The following is a 24,036-nucleotide window of genomic DNA, read 5'->3' on the forward strand; positions in this document are numbered from 1 at the left end:
TCCTCTAACTCTTCTCCATATTAATAAATTACACTAGCTTTTATTCAGGCCAAACTGTGGCTTGACCCATTAACTTCTAACACTGTATTTAATTACAAGCCTGACAGTTCATTCAACAAATAATTGCAGGAGATCAACTATTTTCAGGCACTTTTTAAAGTACTAGATATACAGTGTAGAACAAAAAAGACAAAAATCTCTGTTTTCTGTAGAGTTTATATTTTAGTAATACAAGATATGTGAACCTAACATTTCGTCTGGCAATAATAGGACCATGGAATGGTCCATTACACCATTTCAAGTGAAGATGACTGACCACTCCCTGTGTAAGTTACTGTTTCATGCTTAAAGAACAACTAAGAAAACCAACTTGAATGTGTTTTCAATGAAAAAATTGAGGGAGCTGTAAGTTTACAGCCTGGAGACCTAAAGAAAATGAAAATTGTCTCTACATATTAAAGTACAGTAACCTGAAAGAAGGCTTCTACAGCATTCACTAATTCAATACACACTTATTAAACATCTGCTTCTAGCTATGTAGCTAGATACTATGGATAATTGTGTACAATGTCACCCTACCTGCAAGCTAACAAGCTAGCCAAATAGTTTCATGAATGTTGGCAGAAATCACCTGGATCAAAGACAAAGGACTTTATTCATTGCAGCATAGCAAGTAGTGTGAGTTTCCATATTCCCTTTGGTTCTGCTATCCTCCTATCCCCTGCCTCTCACCACATACCAGGACCACAATACCATGGGGGAAGCCCAGGTGCATGCAGTGGGTTTGTGTTTTGCTGAGAAAACCCCAAGTTTAAGACATATTAATATTCTATAATGGACTGTAAACCAACTGGCTAAGCCTTTGGGCAGTGGGGGAGGAGGAGGGATTATCTTTGTTATACCGGACACCAATAATCCTGCTTTTTGTTCTGAAGGGAAGTACTTATTTCGGTGTTCTAAAGCTGTTCACTATACAAATGTCCTTGAAAAGATGGTTATATTAGGATTCTCCACAGAAACAGAACCAACAGTATGCATATTTACACAGAACTTTAATTTAAGGAATTGAATCACTCTGCAGATACCACAGACTAGCTCATTTGACAGATAAAATTAACCATCACAAGAGTCCAGAACAAAAGCCATTAGGACTTCTGTTCACAAGACGTGCAAAAACGAGAGACGCCCATGGAGAGCATTTCCCCAAACGCTTAATTTTTTAAAACGCATTAATTACCAGTTTCTTAGATTATGTCTACATCTCCCAATTACACCTCTTAAGACATAATAAAAAATTAATTATGAAGACAAAGTGGTGGGGGGTGAGATTTCCCACATAGGTATCAACTGAGGACAATTTTATAGGGTGACCAAAAAATTTATTTTCAGGGATTACACTGAAAACGGACTTCCACGGTTCACAGATTACTGTGGGGCTCCAGGAAACATTGCATAATAACTTGGTGCCATCATTTGGTCATCTGTTTCCTGGCTGATTTCACCAGGATTTACAGGATCTTAGATCCCTGCGCCCTCTGAACCCTGCCCCGACTCCTCTCGGCCCTGACTTAGAGGCGCAACACACTACTCCTCGCCCCTCCCTCCAGGTCTCCCCTCAGCCCCCGCGCTTCCGGCCCCGCGCGGAGGACTGTGGGAGCGGCTTCCTTGGATTCCGCCCCTGGCAACCGTTCCAGCGCCGCGCTCCGGCCTGCTGAGTAGATTCGCGAAAGCGGCCGCGTCTTCCCTGGGCTCTACTCGCGGTCACCCCACTCCTCTCAGCGAGAGGTAGGAGAAGGGCCTTGGGGCCCGAGCGCCTCAGACTCCGCGCGGCTGTGCTGCGCCGCAAAAGGCGCGCGGAGCCCACGGGAAGCCTCCTCCTGCTCGAGTTGTGAGGCCTGCGGAGGGGCGGAGGACAGATTGCCCGCCCTCGGCCCTTTCCCGCCCACCTGTGGCTGGAAGTCCATGTGGTACCCGTGTCCTTCCTTCGTTGACGCTGGCGTTGGTTCGCACACATCGGTTTCCATAGCTAAGACCAGTTTTTATTACTCCTCCTAAAGGGATGGGCGGTCCAGTTTTTCTTGGGATGGCCGTACCAGTACCAGGTGATAGTCACACCTTAACGAAGCACCTCCAAATACAATAAGACCATTGTACCGGCTCTAGAGTTTCACAGCAAATACAGCGACCATTCCTTTTAGAGATTTAATTCCTTTTGGAAATTGTTTAATAAAAGGTTGAGCCAGAAATGATGGCAAAAGTGAACAAAACAATGCATAAAGTATATATAAATTCCAGAGACACTAAGTATAGTTAATCCTCTGTATCCCCAGGGAATTGGTTCTAGGACCCACTCCCCTTTAATTCCAAAATTAATTGCTCGAGTCTCCCTGGACCAGCAGTATATAATTTATACAATTATTCCAAATACATAAGTAATTCATTTTTGGGTTACTTACAAATCCTAACACAATGTAAATGTTATGTAAATAGTTATTATAAACAATTGTTTAGGAAATAATGACAAGAAAAGTCTGTATGTTTTCAGATGTAATTCCCTCCCATCCCCAAGTACTTAACAGGATGCAGACTCCGAAGATATGGAGGGCCAGCTACGGGTTTCCCAGTTTGTTTGTTTGTTTGTTTGTTTTTTTCTGAGCCTAAAATTACAGTTTTTCTGTTTACCAGGCTGATTTTCTGGTTGTGATTGAGAAACTACAATCGACATGTTGGAAGTAGACTGTTCATCAGAGTAGAAGCATGTTAAGAAATAACTTTTACATTTTAAAGAATGTTTTACTGGCAATTATATTGAGGTGGCATTATCCTCAAATTATTTCAAGATGAGAAGCTTGTTGTGTGTATAAGCTGCTTCTGAAAGAGCTTGGAGTATCTAGAAACTCTAAGTGTAATATTTATTTTGCAAAAGTAGCTCTTAGCCATAGGTAATTGCTTTCACCTTTCCTAGGTTTGCTTTCCACATCTTTAAGAATAGTATATTCCACTAAATGTCTGTTCAACTAAAGACTCTCCCAAATATAAACTTTTTATAATCTGGCTTACAGCCCAGCAAAAAGGATCTCTAACTCTAAAAGTAGCTTGTTAATGTGGAAACTAGACTATTTAAATAGGGCTCATAATCAGGAAGTTCTTGCTTAGCATAATGATTCTCAAAGTGGGATCCCTGGACCAGCAGTATCAGCATCACTTGGTGACTTGATAGAAATGCACATTATATGGAATTGAGAGGGTGATAATATCCTCCACTGAAGACTTACTGAATCAGAAACAGTGGTGGCTGGGGAGAAGCAATCTGGATTTAATAAATTTTTAGGTTTCTGATGTTTGAGAGCCACAAATATAGTACAGTAGTCCCCCCTTATATGCATGGGATATGTTTGGAGGCCCACAGTAGACACCTACAACCTTTGGTAGTACTGAACCCTATTTATGCTCTGATATTTGCTATACATACATACCTATGATAAAGTTTAATTTATGAACTAGTCACTGTAATAGGTTAACAATACTAAAATGGAACAGTTATAGCAATATGTTGTAATAAAATTATGTGAATCAATCTTCTCACTCAGTATATCTTTTTTTTTTTTTTTTGGTACCAGGAATTGAACTCAGGGGCACTCAGCCGCTGACACAACCCCAGCCCTATTTTGTATTTTTTTAAAAAATGTTTTTTTAGTTGTTGATAGACCTTTATTTTATTTATTTATATGTGGTGCTGAGAATTGAACCCAGTGCCTCACATATGCCAGGCAAGTGCACTACTACTGAGCCCTAGCCCCAGCCCCCTATTTTGTATTTTATTTAGAGATAGGGACTCACTGAGTTGCTTGGTGCCTCAATAAGTTACAGAGGCTGGCTTTGAACTTGCCATCCTCCTGTCTCAGCTTCCCAAGCTGCTGGGATTATAGGCATGTGCCACAGAGCCCAGCTCAATGTATCTTTTTTAAAAATATTTTTTTAGTTGTTGATTGTCCTTTATTTTATTTATATGTGGTGCTGAGTATTGAACCCAGGACCTCACACATGCTAGTCAAGCACTCTGCCACTGAGCTACAACCCCAACCTCTCTCAATATATCTTATTCTATTATTCTTACCCTTTAATAATGTGTGCTGATACTAAAATGTGACTTCTCTTTGGCATATCTGAATTGCCAGCTTCATGATTTTTGTACTTCAGGGCCATAAATAAGTAAAATAAGGGTTACTTGAGTAAAGCACTGTGAGTATATACTGCAAGAGTTGACCTAATAACCAGGATGGCTACTAAGTGACTAATGGGTCAGTAGCGTATACAGCGTGGATATGCTGGACAAAGGGATGATTCAGGTCCCAGGTGGGTTCAAGCAGTACTACAATATTTTATCACACTACTTATAATGGAATGTTATTTAAAATGCATGAATTGTTTATTTCTGGAGTTTTCCACTTCATATTTTTGGACTGTGTAGTTAAGTGCAGGTAACTGAAGGCATGGAAAGTGAAACCATGGATAAGGGAGAAAAGTGGTCTCCATATTATCTGAGCCAAAGCTTTTAAGTTAAAATATTTTATGCTTCTTCCATCAGTGACCCTTCAGAGGTATTTTGGAATGACTGTTTTTATCTGGCTGACATTTGCTCTCACAGTAATGAATTTTCATCTTCAAAGAGTAATGAGAAATTAACTCAAAGTGGATCAAGGAATTGTAAAAACTAAAACCATAAAACTCTAAGGGAAAAAATAGGTATAAATTTTCATGACCTTGGTTTAGGCATTTGTTTCTTAGATGTGATACCAAAAGTGTAAGCAACTAAAGAAATTGATAAATTATACATCCAATTTTAAAATCTTAGTGCTTTACAGGATACTATCAAGAAGTGAAAAGACAATGTATAGAATGGGAGAAAATATTTGCAAAGCATATATACAATACGGTCTAGTAGCCAGAAAAATAAAGATTTTTAGCTATATAAGACCATATTATTAAAAGGCAAAAAATCTGAACAGACATTTCTCCAAAGAGATTATGCAAATATCCAATAAATATATGAAAATATGTTCAACGTCACTAATCGTCAGGAAAATCTGAATCAAAACCACAGTGACATATTTCACATTCACTACTGTGGCTCTACCAAAAAGAGAGACAATAACGAGTGTTGGCTAGTACATGGAGAAATTAGAAACCTCGCATTGCTGAAGGGATGTAAAGTGTTGCAGCCACATTGGAAAACAGTCTGGTAGCTTTTTCAAAAGTTAAACATAGAGTTACCCTCTGACCCAGCAATTCCATTCCTAGATATAAACCTAATAGAATTGAACATATATTCATGCCAAAACTTTATGCAAATATTCACAACAGTGTTACAAGTTTCAAAGTGGAACCAACCCCAGTGTCCACTAACTAATGAATAAACAACATGTTATAAATTTATTATTCAGGGCCCCATTTCTCTTTATGAGATGAAGAATGTTTTGGAATTAGATAGTGGTGATGGTTGCACAACTTGTGACTATACTAAAAACCACTGAATGGTATACTTTAAAAGGGCTAATTTTATAGTGTGAATCATATCTCAAAAAGTAATAATTTTATTAATTTTTAAATACAAATAATTTTTAAAAGGCTCTGAGAAATGACATATTTGGTATTATGCTGAACAATAAAATTTTTAAATGGAATTTTCTTAGGAATTTACTGGCATACTTAAAATTGTAAAAAAAAAAAAATTAAAGAAAATATACTGCTAGGTAGACAAGTAGTTCTAAACTACATTTTTTTGGCTGCTGGCCCTCTTATACCTCTGACCCTCAGAATTGCCTAAACTACTGACTTGATTTGAATGACACTTCTGGGACTCCTTCCAGACTGTCAAACAATTATTACATTTATAGCAAAAGTACACAGTAATTACATTTTTCTCATGATTCTATTTTATTTGCTTTGACATCTATTTTATTCTGCCTAAGCATGTTTTTCTCAACATTTATTATGAACGTTTTCAAGTGTGTAGCAAAGTTTAAAGAATTTAACTGTGACCCTTTTACTTGCTACCTGGTTTCTACCATTATCATTTTTCTATACTTGCTTTATCATATGGCTATCCTATCCATTATCAACCCTTCTTTTTATACATTTCAAACAAAATTGCAGATATTAAACTTCCTCTTAAATACTTGGCATGGTTACTAATTTAGAGTTCAATATTTATCTACTGTTTTTCCTTTCAAGATAGAATTTACAAAGAAAAGCAGAAATCCTAAGTGTGCATTTGTTGAGTCTTCATACATGGATGCCAGTGTAACCGAAACCCCCATCAAAACATAGAATATTTCTCATTACTCCAGAAAATTCTCTTTGCTGCTTCCGATTTAGTCTCTACTTCCCCATCCCCAACAAGCAATCACTGTTCTGATTGTTTTTTTCCATAGGTTAATTTTGCCTGTTCTAGAACTTTATATAAATGAAACAGTGCTCAATGTACCATTTTATATAAGGCTTCTAGCACACAGTGTAATTGAGATTCTTTCATATTGTTATATATGCCATCAGTGCATGCATTTTTGTATTGCCAAATAGTACTTCATTGCATAAATATACCATATTTTGCTTACCCATTCTATTGCTGGGCATCTTGTCTGATTCTAATTTTGTCCATTATGAATAAAGCTGCTATAAACATTCTTACATAAATCTTTTTGTAGACATATTTTCATTTCTCCCAGGTAAAAACTCTGGAGTAGAATTGCTGGGTCATGAAAGGTAAATATTAATTTATGAAACTGTGAGAATTTTTTCCAAAATTTACAATTTTATACTCCTATGAACAGTGTATGGATATCCCAATTGCTTCACATTTTTGCTGGCCTTATATGTTGTTGATCTTTTAAACTTTATCTATTATGGTGGGATTGTAGTGGTATTTGCATTGCATTGGGCTATTGCTTATGTTTCTTCTGCACTTGATACTAAGCTCCATGAAAATCAGGGTAATCAGCTATACCCTTCCCTCAGTCCTATTACTGTTCTTTCAATGTAGAAGGTATGGAATAAATATAAAATGAGGGCAATGAATGAATGTTTTGACACCTACTTTTAGGAATTTGAAAAAAAAAACTGAAGCCATAGAAATATGTATAGTTAAATTTGGCCAAAAAAGGTTATGCATTTGAGTTGAGAATTATTTCTTGGGGCTTGGAGTATAGCTCAATAGTGTGCTTAGCAGCAATACCCTAGGTTCAATTCCCAGCACCCCCAAGTGTACACACACACACACACACACACGTACACACATATATTTTAATTTTTATACCAGTCACACATTGTATTAACCAGTTTTCTGTTGCTGGGACAAAATAGCTGAGAAAATCAACTTAGAGGAGGAAAGATTTTTTGGCTCATAGTTTCAGAGGCTTTAGTTCATTGTCAGCTGACCCCATTGTTTCTGGATCTGTGTTAAAGCTGTATAGCATGGAGGAAGGGCATGGCAGAGCAATGTTGCTTTCCTCAGAAAAGAGGAGTCAGGAGAAGGAGGGAGAGAGAGAGAGAGAGAAAGAGTAATAAGCAGGATATGCCCTTGGTGACTATTTCCCCCAACTAAGTCCCCCTTGTACCATGGTTACCACCTCCCAATAATGCATTCAACCATAAGTAGATAAGTCTGTTTATGAGGTTAGATCTCTCTTGATCCGGTCACTTCCCAAAAGCCCTTCTTTTGAACATTACTGCACTGGGGACCAAGCCTTTAACAAATGAGCCTTTAGGGGATATTCTACATCCAAATCTTAACACATATTTGCACTGTTGATTTTTCTTAGGCACAAATGATGCAAAATGTGCACCTGGCTCCAGAGACAGATGATGATGATCTTTATTCTGGTTACAATGACTACAATCCAATCTATGATACTGAGGTAAAAAAAAAAAAACAAAAAAACTTTTTTTTTTTTTAATATTTATTTTTTAGTTTTCGGCGGACACAACATCTTTGTTTGTATGTGGTGCTGAGGATCGAACCCGGGCCGCACGCATGCCAGGCGAGCGCGCTACCGCTTGAGCCACATCCCCAGCCCAACTTTTTTTTATATTAGTCTTTTGTGAACCAGCTCAGTTGATATATGAAGACTTTGGATTTGAAGGTTCTCTGCTTTTTTATGGTTTAAGTAAGTTGACTTAAAAATCGAAAAGTGCTATTAGTGAAGATTCTGCTAACTTCCACCAATAGTAATTATTGTAGTAGAAGGGAAGATCATGAGAAATATTATATAAATGAATGAAGACGAGTTATATACTTTGGTTTTTCATCACTGTGTGAATTAAAAAGACTTAAATCATCTGGAAGTACTTTTTTTTTTTTAAAGAGAGAGAGAGAAAGAATTTTAATATTTATTTTTTAGTTTTCTGCGGACACACATCTTTGTTTTTTGTATGTGGTGCTGAGGATCGAACCCGGGCCGCACGCATGCCAGGCGAGCGCGCTACTGCTCGAGCCACCTGGAAGTACTTAAAAGCAGGTTTTTCTTTCTTTCTTTCTTTTTTTTTTTTTTTAGTGTACTAAATTTGAAGTGTCATGTAATTAGTTGTAATAATAACAGGTATAATATATAACCTAATCACTTGAAACTGTTGCTTAAGATGATAATACAATATATAGTTTGTCAAGGTACAAAGAAAAAGTTACAAAAGTTGTGTTTAGTGTTTGTTATTAGAAAATTTGTTGATCATTCTTTCTCGCATTTAATTAGAATTTATTGAGCTTATTCATAACATTTTATGAATAGTTCAAGAATCTTAGAAGACTCTTTTTACCAAAAGATCCATCAAAATAGAAGTATAATTAATTATGCTGGAGGTTGCCTTTGGCTTTGTATTTTACATAAAAGTTCCCATGGTTGAACATTTTGTACTTATTTAATTTTCTGTAGTGTGATATGGGAGGTTATAAAGATAATTTAAAGTAAAAGTTAAAGAAGAAATGCTTGTAATAAAATCATGTTTAAAGTACATTGTATTAGTATCCTGTTAATATGAACATTTTACTTTGATTTTCTGCAGACTTTTAAAAAAGTAAATTGAGGGCTGGCTCAGTGGTAGAGTGCTTGCCTCTCATGCATGGGGCACTGGGTTTGAGCCTCAGCATCACATGAATAAATGAAATAAAGGTATTGTGTCCATCTACAACTAAACATTAAGAAAAAACGTTAATTGGGGGCTGGGATTGTGGCTCAGCGGTAGAGCGCTCGCCTAGCATGGGTGGGACCTGGGTTCGATCCTCAGCACCACATAAAAATAAAGGCATTGTGTTGTGTCCATCTACACCTAAAAAATAAGTATTTTTTTTAAAAGTTAATTGGTAGTGACTTCATTTTATATGTATTAATACCAAGCAAGGATCTGTTTCTTGTTATAACAAAATACTTGAGGCTTGGTAATATATAAAGAAAAGATATACCTCTGTTTTGGAGATTGAAAGTCCAAGATCAGGCAGTTCCATCTGTTGTCCTCTGGTGAGGGTCCTTGGGTTGCATGGTATTGTAATAGGAGTGGTTACAACAAGCCAGATCACATGGTGAGACAAGAAGCCAGAGTAGAGAGAGAGGGGCTAGTTTGGTGTTCTTATAAGAACCCATTCTCAGGCTAGGGTTGTAGCTCAGTGGTAGAGCGCTTGCTTCTCATGCATGAGGCACTGGGTTCCATCCTTAGCACCATGCAAAAATAAATAAGGACTGGGGTTGTGGCTCAGTGATAGATTGCTTGCCTGGCATGTGTGAGGCACTGGGTTTGAGTCTCATAACCACATATAAATAAATAAAATCCATTGACAACTAAAAAAAGAAATATTAAAAAAATTTTAGGAACTAATTCCACAAGACCTCCATAAATCCCTTTTGAGGACGGCACTCCCAATGACCTAATTACCTCCCCGTCTCTCAAAGATTACACATTTTAGCATCACCACACTGAGGACCAAACTTCCAACATGTGAACCTCTAGGGGACAAACCACATTCAAACCATAGCAGCAGGTATATTTTTGTCTGAAGTAAATTGGAATAAATTAAAGACAAGTAAGAGAGTTGTACTAAAGTGTACCTGAGTAATTACAGCCAAATTTATGTTCTAGAAGAAGTAGAAAACGAAATCTTGTTAAAAGATTGGCAGTTGGTAAGACTGGGTGTTTTTTAGAGAGCTTAAAAAATGACATTTTGTTCAGAAACCTAAGAACAATTGTATCTCTGACCTTGACTAATGTTTCTTTCCTCAGATTTCCTGAGGGAAAATATAAGTCAAGAATCAGGAAAGCAAAATAACTTATTTCAACTGAGATGATTCCAAATGACAGAACAGGTTGAACTCAATGGAGCCAGCTAGGTTAACTTCAGTCTGAATCTCAAGATTTTACCTGTCCAGTGAGATGCAAAGGTTTTTCACTTGAGCAGATGTAAACAAAATAATAGAAAGTGTCTGCTTCCTTGCTTGTAAAAAATATGCCCTTTTTTGTCCTGGGGCTTTCTCAGGTAGGAATGGTAGCATGACCCTAGCATATGGGAAAAGAGGGAGAGGGAATGGAAGGGAGGGAGGGGGTACAGATCTCTTCTTACTGCTGTAGCTACTGGGAAGGAAGGAAGCAAGAGAGGGGAGGGAGGGAGGGAAGGAAAAGAAGGGTCATATCCTATATTTGCGATCTTTTAACCAGGCATTATGATACTGACCTTTTGAATAATAGTTAATAAAATGCCCTTAATAAATTAATTAACATAATCTGTACTCTTATTTGTAAGAAAGGAAGGAGCCTTGATATTTGGGGGAAGATTTGAGGACAGGAGTCCTTGAGTCCCAACCCTGATGTCAGCATCTAGGATATGATGAATTATAGAGGATCTTGAATACCATAAGAGCTTAAACATTTTTCCCCAATTCTCTTTTCATATTTGAATGTTAAATTTGCCATTTCATTTTAGGAATTGGAGAATGATACAGGTTTTCAGCAAGCAGTGAGAACAAGTCATGGCAGAAGACCTCCTGTAAGTGAAATTTTTAAAAAAATGGTAAAAATCACATATCATAAAACTTATCATCTTAATTATCTTGAAATGTAAAGTTTAGTAGTGTTAAGTATATTCACATTCCAGTGAAACAGGTCTTCAAAATTTTTTCATCTTGTAAATATGAAACCCTGTGACTATTAAACAACAATTCCCCATCTTCTCCCCTTTCCTAAGTCCCCAATAACCACCATTTGCTTTCTATTTCTGTGGATTTGATCATTCTGGGTACCTTACATAAGTGGAATCATAGAGTATTTATGTTCTTAAGACAGATTTATTGCACTTAGTATAATGTCCTCAAGTTTTATCCATGTTGTATCATATAACAACATTTCCTCTTTTTAAAGGCTTCTACTGTATATATGTACCACATTTTTTTTATACATTCATCTGTCAATGGAGAATTGTCTATTTTGATGTTGAGTTATAGAAGTTCTTTATATATTTTGGATATTAACTAATTAGATATATATGATTTGCAAATATTTTTTCCCATCCAATAAGTTGCATTTTCATGCTATTGATTGTATTCTTTGAAGTACAAAGATTTTTAGTTTGATGTAGTTCTACTTGTCTAAAAATTTTTTTTTTCTTGCACTTTTGGTGTTATATCCTAGAAATCATTGCCACAAGCAATTCCATGAAGCTTCTCCTCTATATTTTCTTCTAGGAGTTTTATAGTTTTAGGTCTTATGTTTAGGCCTTCAGCCTATTTTGAGTTACTTTGTTGTGTATGGTGTAAAAATGTGACCATATATGCAAGGGTTTATTTCTGCAGCCTCTTCTGTTTCCTTCGTCTTGTCTTTATGCTAGCACCACACTGTTTTGATTACTATAGCTTTGTCATGTTTTGGAATCAAGCAATGTGAGTCTGATAATTGTTCCTCTTTTTCAGAATTGTTTTAACTTTTTAGGGACCTTTGATATTTCATTGAGTTTCAGGATGAATGTTTCTATTTGAACAAAAAGCAATGTTAGGATTTTGATAGAGATTGGCTTGAACCTATGGATCACTTCAGGTTGTATGAACATCTGAACAACATTTAGTCTTCCAATTCATGAATATCTTATGTCTTTTTCATTTGTTTGTGTCACCTTTAGTTTCCTTCAGTAATGTTTTGTAGATTTCAGTGTATCCAATAAGTGGATTTTTAATTTTCCTTATTTTTATTTGACATGTTGTATTAGTTTTTCCTTATCATAATGAGATACCTGAAACAGGTCAACTTTGTAAAGTCTGGGAGCTGAAAGAACAAACAACATGTAGGATCTGGTGAGGGCTCTATGGTACATTGCAGAGCATGGATGGGAGGAAGGATCCCATCTTGAAAAGGAAGCTTGAGAAGAATGTTAGGCTTAAGGTTTTAAACTACTTGCTCTTGTGAGAACTTACTTTAGGAGACCAATTTTCCCCTCTGTCAGCAGAACCCCCTTGACTTCCCACTAGGCCTCCCTTACAGGTTACACAGTATCTCCCAGTATAGCCACTATGGGAACCATGCCTCCAACACATAAAACTTGGGGAATAAACCACATTCAAACCATAGCACATTTAATAGTTGTACACATAATTTTAAAGTATTTTAAATCAAAAGTTTCTGTATGCTTTTGAAAATATAAGTGTTGTGTATATAAAACATCAGAGTATGTTTACCTAAAATATTATTATTATTATTTTATTTTTTATTGTTGGTTGTTCAAAACATTACATAGTTCTTGACATATCATATTTCACACTTTGATTCAAGTGGGTTATGAACTCCCATTTTTACCCCATATACAGATTGCAGAATTATTTTAAAAATATTTACCTTTCTACTTTTTAAAGTGCTAGAAATATTATTCCTTCAAAACATTGGGTCTTAATAATACAAATTACTTCTTTCTTGTATAGTGATTCTCTTCCACTGGTACATAAATCACTACATTTATTTATTTATTTATTTATTTTTGTAAAATAACTCTTTTGTAACTCTTAAGATTTTTGTATATGTCATGTGAAGCATAGATATGTGTTTTCCACGGTGCATGAAATCTGCCAAACTTCTTTTGTGGTTGAAAATAAACAAGGCTGGGACTAAGTGAAATAGTGAAGTATAGAAAGTTTTCCCTCTAATGATCTATACCTAACATTCTTTTTTAAAAACAACTTTCCTCTCCTAGTTTTATTATAGCAGCTATTTTCAACTGGGGATAGTTTTGCCCACCCACACCTCTAAGGGGACATTTAGCAATGTTTGGAGATAATTCTGGTTGTTATAGAGTGCTGTTAGTATCTAGTGGATACCCATTGATGCTATTAAACATCCTATAATGCATAGGTCAGTTCCACATAATAAAGAATTATCCATCCCAAGAGGTCAGTACTGCCAACATTAGGAAACCCTGATGCAGCAACTCCTCTGCTTTAAAATGAGATACTCTCCTGCTTTCATCTTCCTTCACCTTTTTTATTCTTTCTGCCATCTTCCCTAGCACACATTCTAGTTTAGTAAAAATCAATGATTAGTATTAAACATTTAACATGAAAAGAATCTTGTGAGTAGTTTGCCTCATCTCATTTGGTGTAAGTGAATGTAGCATGGTTCCCTGAAATGAGTTTAACTAGCTGTCAGAGTCCTCCATAAGAGTTCCCTAATTTCTCAAAGCAATTGCAAGCAAAGCCAAGGGTTCCCAGCACTACCTTTAATAATTCTCTGGAATTACTCAGAACTCAATGAAATCTATTGTACTCCCAAGTTTATTGCAACGGAAGGATACAGATTAAAATCTGCCAAGGGAAGGAGGTGTATGGGACAGAATTTGAGAGTGGTCCACATATAGAGCTTCTGATTGTCATTTCTCTATAGAGCCAGGAGTGGTTGTAACTCTTCCTGGCCACTGTATGCGACAGTTCTCTCAAATTACTGCCAACTAGGGAAGTCCACCCAAGATTTTGATGTCCAAAAATTTTATGGGGCTTAATCACATACTGCCCCTATAGTTGCCCTTTGGTCTCCAGCCCCTCCTGGAGGTCCAGGCTGGTAACTCTGGTAGGTGAAACTGATATGTCCCAATGCACCTACGTAGATCACATTGTTAGATCTTCCACTTATCAAGGCCCCCAGACAAACAAAGACATTCTTATCAAGTAGATAGGAGTCTAGAGATCACTTCCCAGTAGCCAAGGGAAAAGGCCAGGTCTCTCTTTGGGTAAAGTAATTCTTCACTACATATTCCACAGCTAGTATTTTAGTTTTAAGGTTAGTTTCATTATTGGAAGAAAAACCAGAACACTGGGTTCTGCTAGGCTATGACTAGACTGTGGACTTTTGAAGAGACTCTATGTTTGACTCATTGTTCTTTTCCTTATCGACCATGACTTAGTAAATCAGGTGATTCACAGTAGGTGATAATTTTGCCAGACTGGCTGCTTTAGTCAGCTTGGAGTTGTTATGATCAGAATATCTGACAGGAAAAATCTTATAGGAGGATAAGTTTATTTGGGGCTCATGGTTTTAGAGATCTCAGTCCATAGATTGCCAGCTCCATTGCTGTGAGCAAGGTGAAGGAGCACATCATGGGAGAAGAGCCCATCAGAGGAAAACTTCTTAGCTAATGGTGGGGTCAGAAAGCAGAGAGAGAGAAGGGGCCTGTTACAAGGCGTAATGCAATAAGTTGTAAAAAAAGAAAATAAATTGCTGTGGGACCATGAAGAGAGGTTATTTTCCAGTAGTTGGGACAATTAGAAGATGTTTCTTAAAAGATTAAATTAGAGTTATATTAAAGGATCTATGAAATTGAGGCAGACCTTTAGATATAGGAGGAAGGGCACTGCAGGTGAGGGGAAAAGTGACAAAGGGTTGAGACAGTATGAGAGCCTGTCAATGCTGACTACAAAGAACAACAGCAGCAAAACAGATGTAGTCATTAGGTAGAACTTAAAAAGCAGTAATGTTCTTTTGCCCTCAGTTTGTTCTCAAGGAGAAAGTTGCTGAGACCTGTATTCTTCCCTTCTAGCCTTTTCTAAGACCTGGAGCCAACTTTTTCAAGAATTTGAGTTCTAAGCCCTGCAATATTAAAATACCTGCCCCCAAGAAGGCAAAGACCCAATGATTAAAGTTCATCTAACAACTCATGTATTAAAACCTATAATTCAGGCATCTATTTTTCTACAAATAAATAGATGTGTATTTTTCCATATTTTCCTCTATCATAATATGTTCATTATTATTCAGTTCAAAATATTTTCTGATTTATATGGCAATTTCTTCCTTGACCCATAGATTATTTGGGAGTAAATCTCTTAATTTCTAAAATGTTCTAATCATCTTTGTTTTAAATTGTTTTTTAGCTTTATTCTTAGGTAGGGAACATAATCTGTCTGATTTCAATTCTTTGGAATTTATTAATATTACCCAAGTGCATTTTCAAGAAATGTATATTCTGCAGTTGATAATAAATACAATGTATGGTACAGTGTATAATTGGATCAAGTATATTAATGATTTTGTTCAGGTGTTCTATATTTTTTATGAGGTTTTTTTTTTTTGGTCTACTGGTTCTGTTATTAATGGGAAGTACAAGCACATCTTGCACTGTTAAGGATTTGTCTATCTCTTTTTGGTCTTTGCAGAAGATTTTAGAATTGTTATATCTATATTGTAAAATGAACCTTTTATTGTTGTGAAATATCTTTATTTCTAGTAATGCGTTATGTCCATTTTGTCAGATGTTAATATGTTGATATAGTTATATAAGCTCTCTTTGTGTCTAATATTTGCATCATATGTTTTTCCCAGTTTTTACTTCCAGGTTTTCCAAATCCATGTTTAAGATGTATCTCAATAGAAACATGTAATTGGGCTCTAGTTTTTAAAATAGTCTATCTTCTTATTTTATTGAGACATCTTATTTACATTTAATGAAATATTGTATTTAAATTTTATTGCTTGTTTGGTTTTTTTTTTCCTCTTTTAAGTTTTGTTCTCTTCCTTTCCCTCCTTCCCTCCCTCCCTCCCTCTCTTTCTTTCTTTCTTTCTTTCTTTTTTTGCCTTCATTGCTTGTTTTTATTATTCTATTTCCCTCTTCTGTTATCTTGGTAGTTTATATTCTTTAACCATTTTTTTGGTGTGTTCCTAAACATTACAATACTCATCTTTAACTTACGAAAATCTATTATAAACTAGTAGTTTTTCTACTTTCTATACAATGCCAAAATTTTACACTATTTTCAGTTCTAGAATTACCATTTATTCTTTTTGTTGTTGTTCTCTACTGACTTGTCAATCTTGTCTTTTAACTCATTGAACATATTAAGCATGGTTATCTTGAAGTCTATGTCTGGTATTTTCATTACATGAATCTCCATCTGGATTTCTTTTAATTTGTTTGTGTTTCTTGTGGTTTTGGTTAGTTAGTCTTGCCTCCTGTATGTCTGATTCTTTTTGATTGAACACCAGACATTGTAAATGAAAAATTGTAGAAGTAATTTATTGCTCTATGTCTCTGTTAGTATCTGATAGATACTAGCCACATGTAACTATTTATTTGAAATGAAAAATTCAGATCCATCTTGCAGTAGTCATATTTTAAATACTCAGTAGTCATGTGTGGCTAGTGGCTATTGCAGATATAGAACGTTTTGTTATGCAGAAAGTTCTGTTGGATAGAAGAGCACTCAGGATTTTAGAGATAATTTACTTTTACTTATGACCCTAGCAGTACAAGGTATCTCTGGCCACCTTAATCTGGTTGGATTGGAAGTGATTCTAAATTGGACTTAATCCCTAAAGAAGGCTGGTTGGTATACTTCTATTTGCCTTTCAGCCTGAGGGTATGGTCTTTTGAGTGCAAGCTAGAGCCTGGAGAATTATCAGAGCTGCTCTTTGGCAGTCCCCCAACTCCACTGTTTATCCCCTCAGACTGTGAGTCTTTCAAAAACTGTGCTCAGTTTCTCATCCATGCCTTTGGAATGAACAGATGTCTATCAGAGAAAAATAGCGCAAATGCAGGTTCACCTCTCAGGTCTTCCCTTCTCTTCTTAATTTTGAGACCTTGCAATTTTTCAGTTTTGATGGTTCTCTGGTGCATGGAAACAATTTTTTAAACATGTTTTTGTCCCTAGCCTTTTTAATTGTTTTTAGTAAGAAGGATTTTTTTTTTAAAGCAATAATCCATCATAGCCAGAAGTAGAATTCCTCAATGAATTGTATTTAAATATGTTGAACAATAAATAAGCCTAACAACTAACCTGTTTAACACATTTTCACATGGTCCTATTTGAACCACTACAATTTTGTTATCAGCATACTTTATATACAAAGGTGAGCAAATTTAGGTTCAAAGATATTAACCAGTTGAGAGAGAATTGGGATTTAAACCCAGTTTCTTAGACATTAAAACCTGCATCTATTGTGTGGGCTAGTGGCTGGCAGTACTATGAGTGTAGTAAATGTTGAATACATGATAGATGAAAGTATGAAACAGATCTTTCTTTTTAGTACCTTAGGTCATTTCTCAAGTCTCCTTTCTCCTTTAGAATGAATTTCAAAATAAGTCTCTTTCTCAATACTTTCTCAATTAAGAAAAGTGAGCTCTTTAATATTAAGATAGAAATATTTAGAAGAATTATTCTAAATATTACGTAAATATTTTCTTATTGATGAGTCTGTATTTCCATTTCTTTCCCAATTTTCTATTCTATAGCTTAATCAGAATTCTGTTAACTGTGTTCTTTTTCCTCCCCAAGATAACTGCTAAAATACCAAGCACTGCAGTTACTAGACCTATAGCTACTGGATATGGGGTAGGTTTTGTAAGCTACAAATATTAAGATGCTTTTTCTTAAACATAAGTCAGTTCTAAATAATTTTAGTAATCTTTTACTTCATGAATCAGATATAGTTTCCATTTGGATAGTTATAAGGGTAGTTATGAACATTTAAAAAGTCTAATTTGATTAACAGCTTTGAACATTTTAGTCATTTTGATTTTAAATATATCAGAAAATATTTTGCTGACTTTCCATTTGTAAACCTTTTGTTGATTGATTAAGTTGCTTCATTTTCTGCATAATATAACCAAGTCTCATGTGTATTCCATTCATGTATTTTATGTGAAATCAGATGTTACCTAAATGTAATGTTGATAATTATTTTTAAAAACTTACTAATTAATAAATGAAGAAATAAAATTTTTAAAAAGTGTTTTGGAATTATATACTTAGGTCTTGCCTTAGAGATCTTTGGAGGAAAGATACTCTATAAAACTCTATAATAAATAAATAAATCTTTAAATCTTGTCCAAATTACCTACAAGTTGAAGGGAGAAAAAAATGGAAGCACGTGGGGGAGTAGCATTTCCTAGTCCTTATGATAATATTTTCTAAGGGGTCAGAAAAATGGCTTTAGAACCCAGAAGCCCAGGGCACTTGCCTTTATAATGATCCTTTATGTAAGTGAAGAAAGTAGCCTCTTACATAATATAACTAACAGTATATCATGTGAAACATACGTTCATTAATCATTCTGAACATGTACTCATAAATTTGATTTTTGGTGTTGTTTCAGAATAAGAGACAGCAAACTCTTTCTGTGAAGGGCCAGATATTTTAGGCTTTGCAGGTTATGTGGTCTTTGTCATAGCTATTCATCCACCTCTGCTTTTGTAATGCAAAAGCAACCATAGGCAGTGTGTAAATGGATGGAGTTTGACTGTGTTCCATTTAAACTTTATAAAGGCTTTGGGTTGTTGTTGTTGACTTCTGATTTTAGAGTTTCATAGTTTGATTCTATGCCTTCAGGTGATAAATGGGAAAAAATTATGTGTAAGTTTACTTGTCAAAAGAATGAAGAAAAAATTATGAAGAAAACATCTATAACTTGGTTTTTAAAAATAAAGGTAGCTGTGTTTAGGAATCTTTTTAACTGACTTTTCTGTTTATTAGTCCAAGACATCCCTGACATCATCAATGGGAAGACCAATGACAGGGGCTATTCAGGTATCTCTGCTATTTAGTTGTTGATTTTGTGCCTTTCTCATGACCTGGAATTTATACCAGAGATTCCCCTCTCTGTTATATATTTTAAAATGTTAAATTACTTATATAATGACCCTGATTCTTAAAATTGTGGGGTAAAGTTTAGACTGTCCTAAATTGTCAGATTTATGTTCAAAGATTGTTCTAAATCTTTGGATTTATGTATTGAGGTCTCAAATGAAAACCTATTGGGGAGTAGATATAGAAATGGTTTATATTATATATATATATGATGTGTTTGCTGAGACCTGCTTTTCTTCTGTTATCCTTTTCAATGATTGTGTTATGTGCTATATATAGGAGACCAGCCATAAGTAGGAGACTATCTAAATAATGTTAATTAGTTTTTTTCTTTTCAAACTGAGAGAAACCAAGTTATATCAAGGAATGGAAACTTTATGGAGAAAGAGAAAATACACAGGATTGATATATGAAGAGATAGAAGTAAGGGATAAGTGGATAGTAATTAAAATCAGTATTAAAATTGGGACTATATTATGATATGTGTCGTGTACAGAATTTTAAATAGGAGGTAGATCTTGTCTTAGAATACTTTTTAAATAATTTCTATTCTTTGAAGGATGGAGTAACTAGACCCATGACAGCAGTGAGAGCAGCAGGTTTTACCAAAGCATCTTTGAGAGGTTTGTTATACAAACTCTATAATAATTTTTTCATGTATCTTAATTTTTTACTGTTTTTGTATATATGAGTGTCATTCCTATTTTAAATAAAATCTAAAATGCCATTGATTATAATTGATTCTTATTTGAGGTACCACATAAGAAAGGAAGGGGCCATGCACAGTGGCGCATGCCTATAATCCTAATGACTCAGGAATCCGAGGCAGGAGGATCATGAATTCAAAGGTAGCCTCAGCAATTTAGTGAAGGCCCTGAGCAACTTATCGAGACCCTGACTCAAAATAAAAAATAAAAGGGCTGGGATGTGGCACAGTGACCCCCTGGGTTAAATCCCTAGTATTAAAAAGAAAAAAAGGAAAGAAAAGAAATTGTTCTATAGCTCCATTGGAATGGTAGTTAAAACAGTTTTTGATTTATCAAAATGTATTGAACCATGCATTTAAACTATGGCATTTTATTTTATATAAGTTAGAGCTTGGTTTAAAAAATGAAAGATGAAAATAGTATTTAATTATAGAAGCTAAGTAACAATTAAAACATAAAATTATGACAAAAATTAATGTTTATTATACCAGTAAGGAAAATTAGGAAGCCAATATCAGATAATAACTCTCATGATTGATAATTTAGAGATCATGCTAGATAGAGGTAGAGGTCACTGTGGGGAAATGCTAAGAGTATCTTTTATATGTTAACACACAAGTTTTATTTACATAGTTTCATGTATGTTAAAGATCTTACCAATTTCCTGACATATAAAATATTTATGTAGACTTAATAAATGTTATATCCATTTAACAAACAGGGAATCTAAATTATTTAATAAGTAGGTAAATGAAATAAGGTGCAAATTTCATGTTTTCTTCAGTTTTCTGGGTTGCAAATTAAATATGAACTCTTGAATTGTGTCTCAGGCTCTGCATTTGACCCACTTGGTCAATCAAGGGGCCCTGCTCCTCCTCTGGAAACCAAAAACGAAGATAGGTATGCAAGTCGTTTTGTTGTCATTTTGTTATTGTTGCTGAATGTTTTTTATTTTTATTTTCCAGATGTGTAATTTAAAAAGTTTGTCCCAGCAGGAAAGTAATCAAACACCATTTCTAGTTCTTAGAACTAGCAAATAAATCAAATCTAAGAATAGCTACATGTGTTCTTTGCAGTTTTGTTACAATATTATTTGACTTGATGTCTAATTTTTATGGGTGTCAGTAGTGTTTCTTTTGAGGGTCAAATGTGATTGTATGTGTTATGATTATTATAAAAGGACATTTAAAAGAAAAAAATTAAGAATACATGTCAACTTAATCATATTATTGAGCAATATAATTTGTGTGTATCTGTCTGTGTATGGTGTTGGGGATTGAACTCAGGACCTTGCACTTGCCTACCACTGAGCTCCATCCTCAGTCTGAACAACATAATTTTTTGTAGAATTAACATAAGTTTTGTGCTGTTATCTAACTAGTAGCTAAAACAACAATAATAATAATAATAATAAAAACGGCAGTATCCGTTCAGCAGTATACATGTACTGGTATCTGAGTACCTTGATGTATACATTTCACAAACAATAAAAACAGTTAATATTACTGAGTACTTGCTGTGTGCAGGTACTGTTCCAAGTGCATTACACATAAAAATGGGGTTATTACTGTCACCAGTTCATAGAGAAGGAACAGAAACACAGAGATCTTGACTTGCTAAGGTTAATAAAGAGAATGACTCAGATTCAAATACAGTTGTTTGGTTCCAGAACTCATCTATTAACCACGCACACTGTTTTGCTTCTGTATAATATACGGCTTAAAATTGTAATTCTTTTTTTAAAATAATTTTTATTTTATTTATTTATTTTTATGTGGTGCTGAGGATCAAACCCAGGACCTTGCATGTGCAAGGCGAGCATTCTACCACTGAGCCATAACCCAGCCCCAAAATTGTAATTCTTTTTTTAAATATATATATATATTTTAGTTTTCGGTGGACACAACATCTTTATTTTTGTTTTTTTTTTAAATTTTTATGTGGTGCTGAGGATCGAACCCAGCGCCCTGCGCGTGCCAGGCAAGAGCGGTACCGCTTGAGTCACATCCCCAGCCCCCAGAATTGTGTAATTCTTTTTTATTTTATTTTTATTTTTTTTCTGATTATACTTTTTTTATTGGTTGTTCAAAACATTACAAATTTCTTGACATATCATATTTCATACATTAGATTCAAGTAGGTTATGAACTCCCATTTTTACCCCAAATACAGATTGCAGAATCACATTGGTTACACATCCACATTTTTACATAATACCATATTAGTAACTGTTGTATTCTGCTACCTTTCCTATCCTCTACTATCCCCCCTCCCCTAGAATTGTGTAATTCTTAAAAATCAATGTTTGGGATGATTGTATAAGTTACTTAAGTTCCCTTTTTCGGCTAACAAGGAACCGCTATAGGCAATTGTTTTATTTTGTGCACTCATTAATGACAGCATGTTTGCTAATAAAAGTATATTCTTTTATTTAAGTATGTCATTTAGGATCTTTTCAGCTTCAGACAAGAGAAAACCAATTAAAAAAACATAGTGAGAATTGTGGAGAAGGGGCATTTCAGGGGAAGGTAAATTTAACTACTCAATAACATTATCCCTAGTTCAGCTTTTTTTTTTTTTTTATTCTCTTGGCTTTTCTTAAGAACTTGCCCATCATTATGATGCCAATAGAGTAGTAAGAGTTCAAAATCTCTTTGTAATTGATAAAGCAGCAGACAGTTCATAGTTCTAGTTCCTTTTAAAAAACAGTGAGAATTTTTGCAGGAACTCTCTATCCCATGCAGATGTGCAATGCATTATATGCCCGTGGTTAAGCCAAATACTAGAAAAAGGAATTCGATACTCAAGACTGGCTTAGATTGTCTGTGCTAGGAAGCAGGGTGGGTGGCAAGTTCTTGTTAAGTAGGTATCCAACCATGTCTACATATAGGTTTCATTTCTTGGTCTTTGTTAGGAACAGAGTGTCTTTCATAAAGTTATCGTATCTATTTTGTTCTTGCTCAGTCAGAATTTTGAAGATCTTAAAAAACTAATAGAATTTACCATTTTAGGCCCAGATTTCCCCCAAAGAATATAATTCCATAGACAAAGCTATACTGTTAATATTTACTCCTTCATTTGTAGAGAATTAAGAGAACTACCATCTATTTGAATGTATCTTTAGTAAAATTTTATTAAAGGCAGAAGAAAGTAGTAACAAAACATCAGTGTTTATTTGAAATGTGAATGATTTGAGGATAATTTGCTCTTTTTAAAAATATTGATTGATTGTGGTGCTGGGAATTGAATCCAGGATCTTGTACTTGCTAGGAAAGTGCTATTTTCTCTTAGCATCTTTCTGATAATAAGTAATTTTGGTGGGGGAGGGTGTTCAGTTTTCCTAGCCATAAGATACAGTTTCATTTACCATAGGATCTGGAAAAAAAAGAAAATCGACTTCTCCTTTGTGGTAGTAATATAGTAGCAAGGGTTCTAGTTGGGTCTGAATCCTGGCACCATACCTAACAAGCTTTGCAATCTTGAGTGAAATACTTAAATTTCACATAGTTTCCTTTTTAGTAACATAGAAATAATGATAGTACTTGTGTCAAGTGCTGTTATGAGGAATAAATGAAATTATTAGGGTAAAGCATTTTGCTGTGTTAATAGAGTTGTACTAAATAAATGTTAGCTATTTTATTATAATTATGAATAATTAATTATATAGTATATTTATCAAAATCAGCAATACATTTGTTCTTTAATGCCATTTATACATTTGTCTTATATCTGTCACCTGTTCTGTTTTGTTTTGCGGGGAGGGAGGGTAACTTGGGCTTGAACTCAGGGGTAGTCAACCACTGAGTCACATCCCCAGCCCTGTTTTGTATTTTATTTAGAGACAGGGTCTCACTGAATTGTTTAGTGCCTCGCTTTTGCTGAGGCTGGCTTTGAACTCGAGATCATCCTGCCTCAGCCTCCCGAATGGCTGGGATTATAGGTATGCACCACTGAGCCCTCACCTGTTCTTAAAGTTAAAGAACATGTTATGGACAGTATTAAAAGTAAATGCAATTTTAGTATAAATATTAGTAGTTGAATGATTTAAATTACACTTGCTTTTTTCTTCAACAGTCCAGAAGAAAAGATTAGACAATTAGAGAAGAAAGTAAATGAGTTGGTAGAAGAAAGCTGTATTGCTAACAGTTGTGGAGACTTAAAATTGGTAAGTTCACAAAGTAATAGGAATTGAAATTATGAAGTCTATAGAGATATATGTCTTCTCTGCTCTTTAAAAT

At 35.0% G+C, this 24,036-nt stretch overlaps 1 protein-coding gene across 7 annotated transcripts in view; it reads left to right on the top strand.

Moving 5' to 3' along the window:
• Positions 1 to 1,631: 1,631 nt before the first annotated feature.
• The window catches only part of Ift88 (intraflagellar transport 88), a 132,185-nt gene continuing 109,780 nt past the window's right edge, over positions 1,632 to 24,036 (top strand). For 3 of the 7 annotated variants that reach the window (XM_046447645.2, XM_058580644.1, XM_058580645.1), the window contains exons 1-8: positions 1,632 to 1,785; positions 7,821 to 7,916; positions 10,964 to 11,026; positions 17,781 to 17,837; positions 18,978 to 19,031; positions 19,651 to 19,714; positions 20,629 to 20,698; positions 23,873 to 23,963. In XM_046447645.2, the coding sequence (XP_046303601.1) occupies positions 7,827 to 7,916; positions 10,964 to 11,026; positions 17,781 to 17,837; positions 18,978 to 19,031; positions 19,651 to 19,714; positions 20,629 to 20,698; positions 23,873 to 23,963 (489 nt within the window). In that variant the 5' untranslated portion in view covers positions 1,632 to 1,785; positions 7,821 to 7,826. Of the gene's footprint in view, positions 1,786 to 1,864; positions 2,103 to 6,728; positions 6,766 to 7,820; positions 7,917 to 10,963; positions 11,027 to 17,780; positions 17,838 to 18,977; positions 19,032 to 19,650; positions 19,715 to 20,628; positions 20,699 to 23,872; positions 23,964 to 24,036 lie in introns of those variants that run through there. The other 4 variants (XM_058580642.1, XM_058580643.1, XM_046447650.2 and 1 more) reach the window with 4 other exon arrangements.

Source organism: Marmota monax, unplaced genomic scaffold (assembly GCF_021218885.2).
Source record: "Marmota monax isolate L192 unplaced genomic scaffold, Marmota_monax_Labrador192_F-V1.1 WCK01_AAM20220418_F8-fsc00043, whole genome shotgun sequence".
In the NCBI taxonomy this organism is placed as follows: domain Eukaryota; kingdom Metazoa; phylum Chordata; class Mammalia; order Rodentia; family Sciuridae; genus Marmota; species Marmota monax.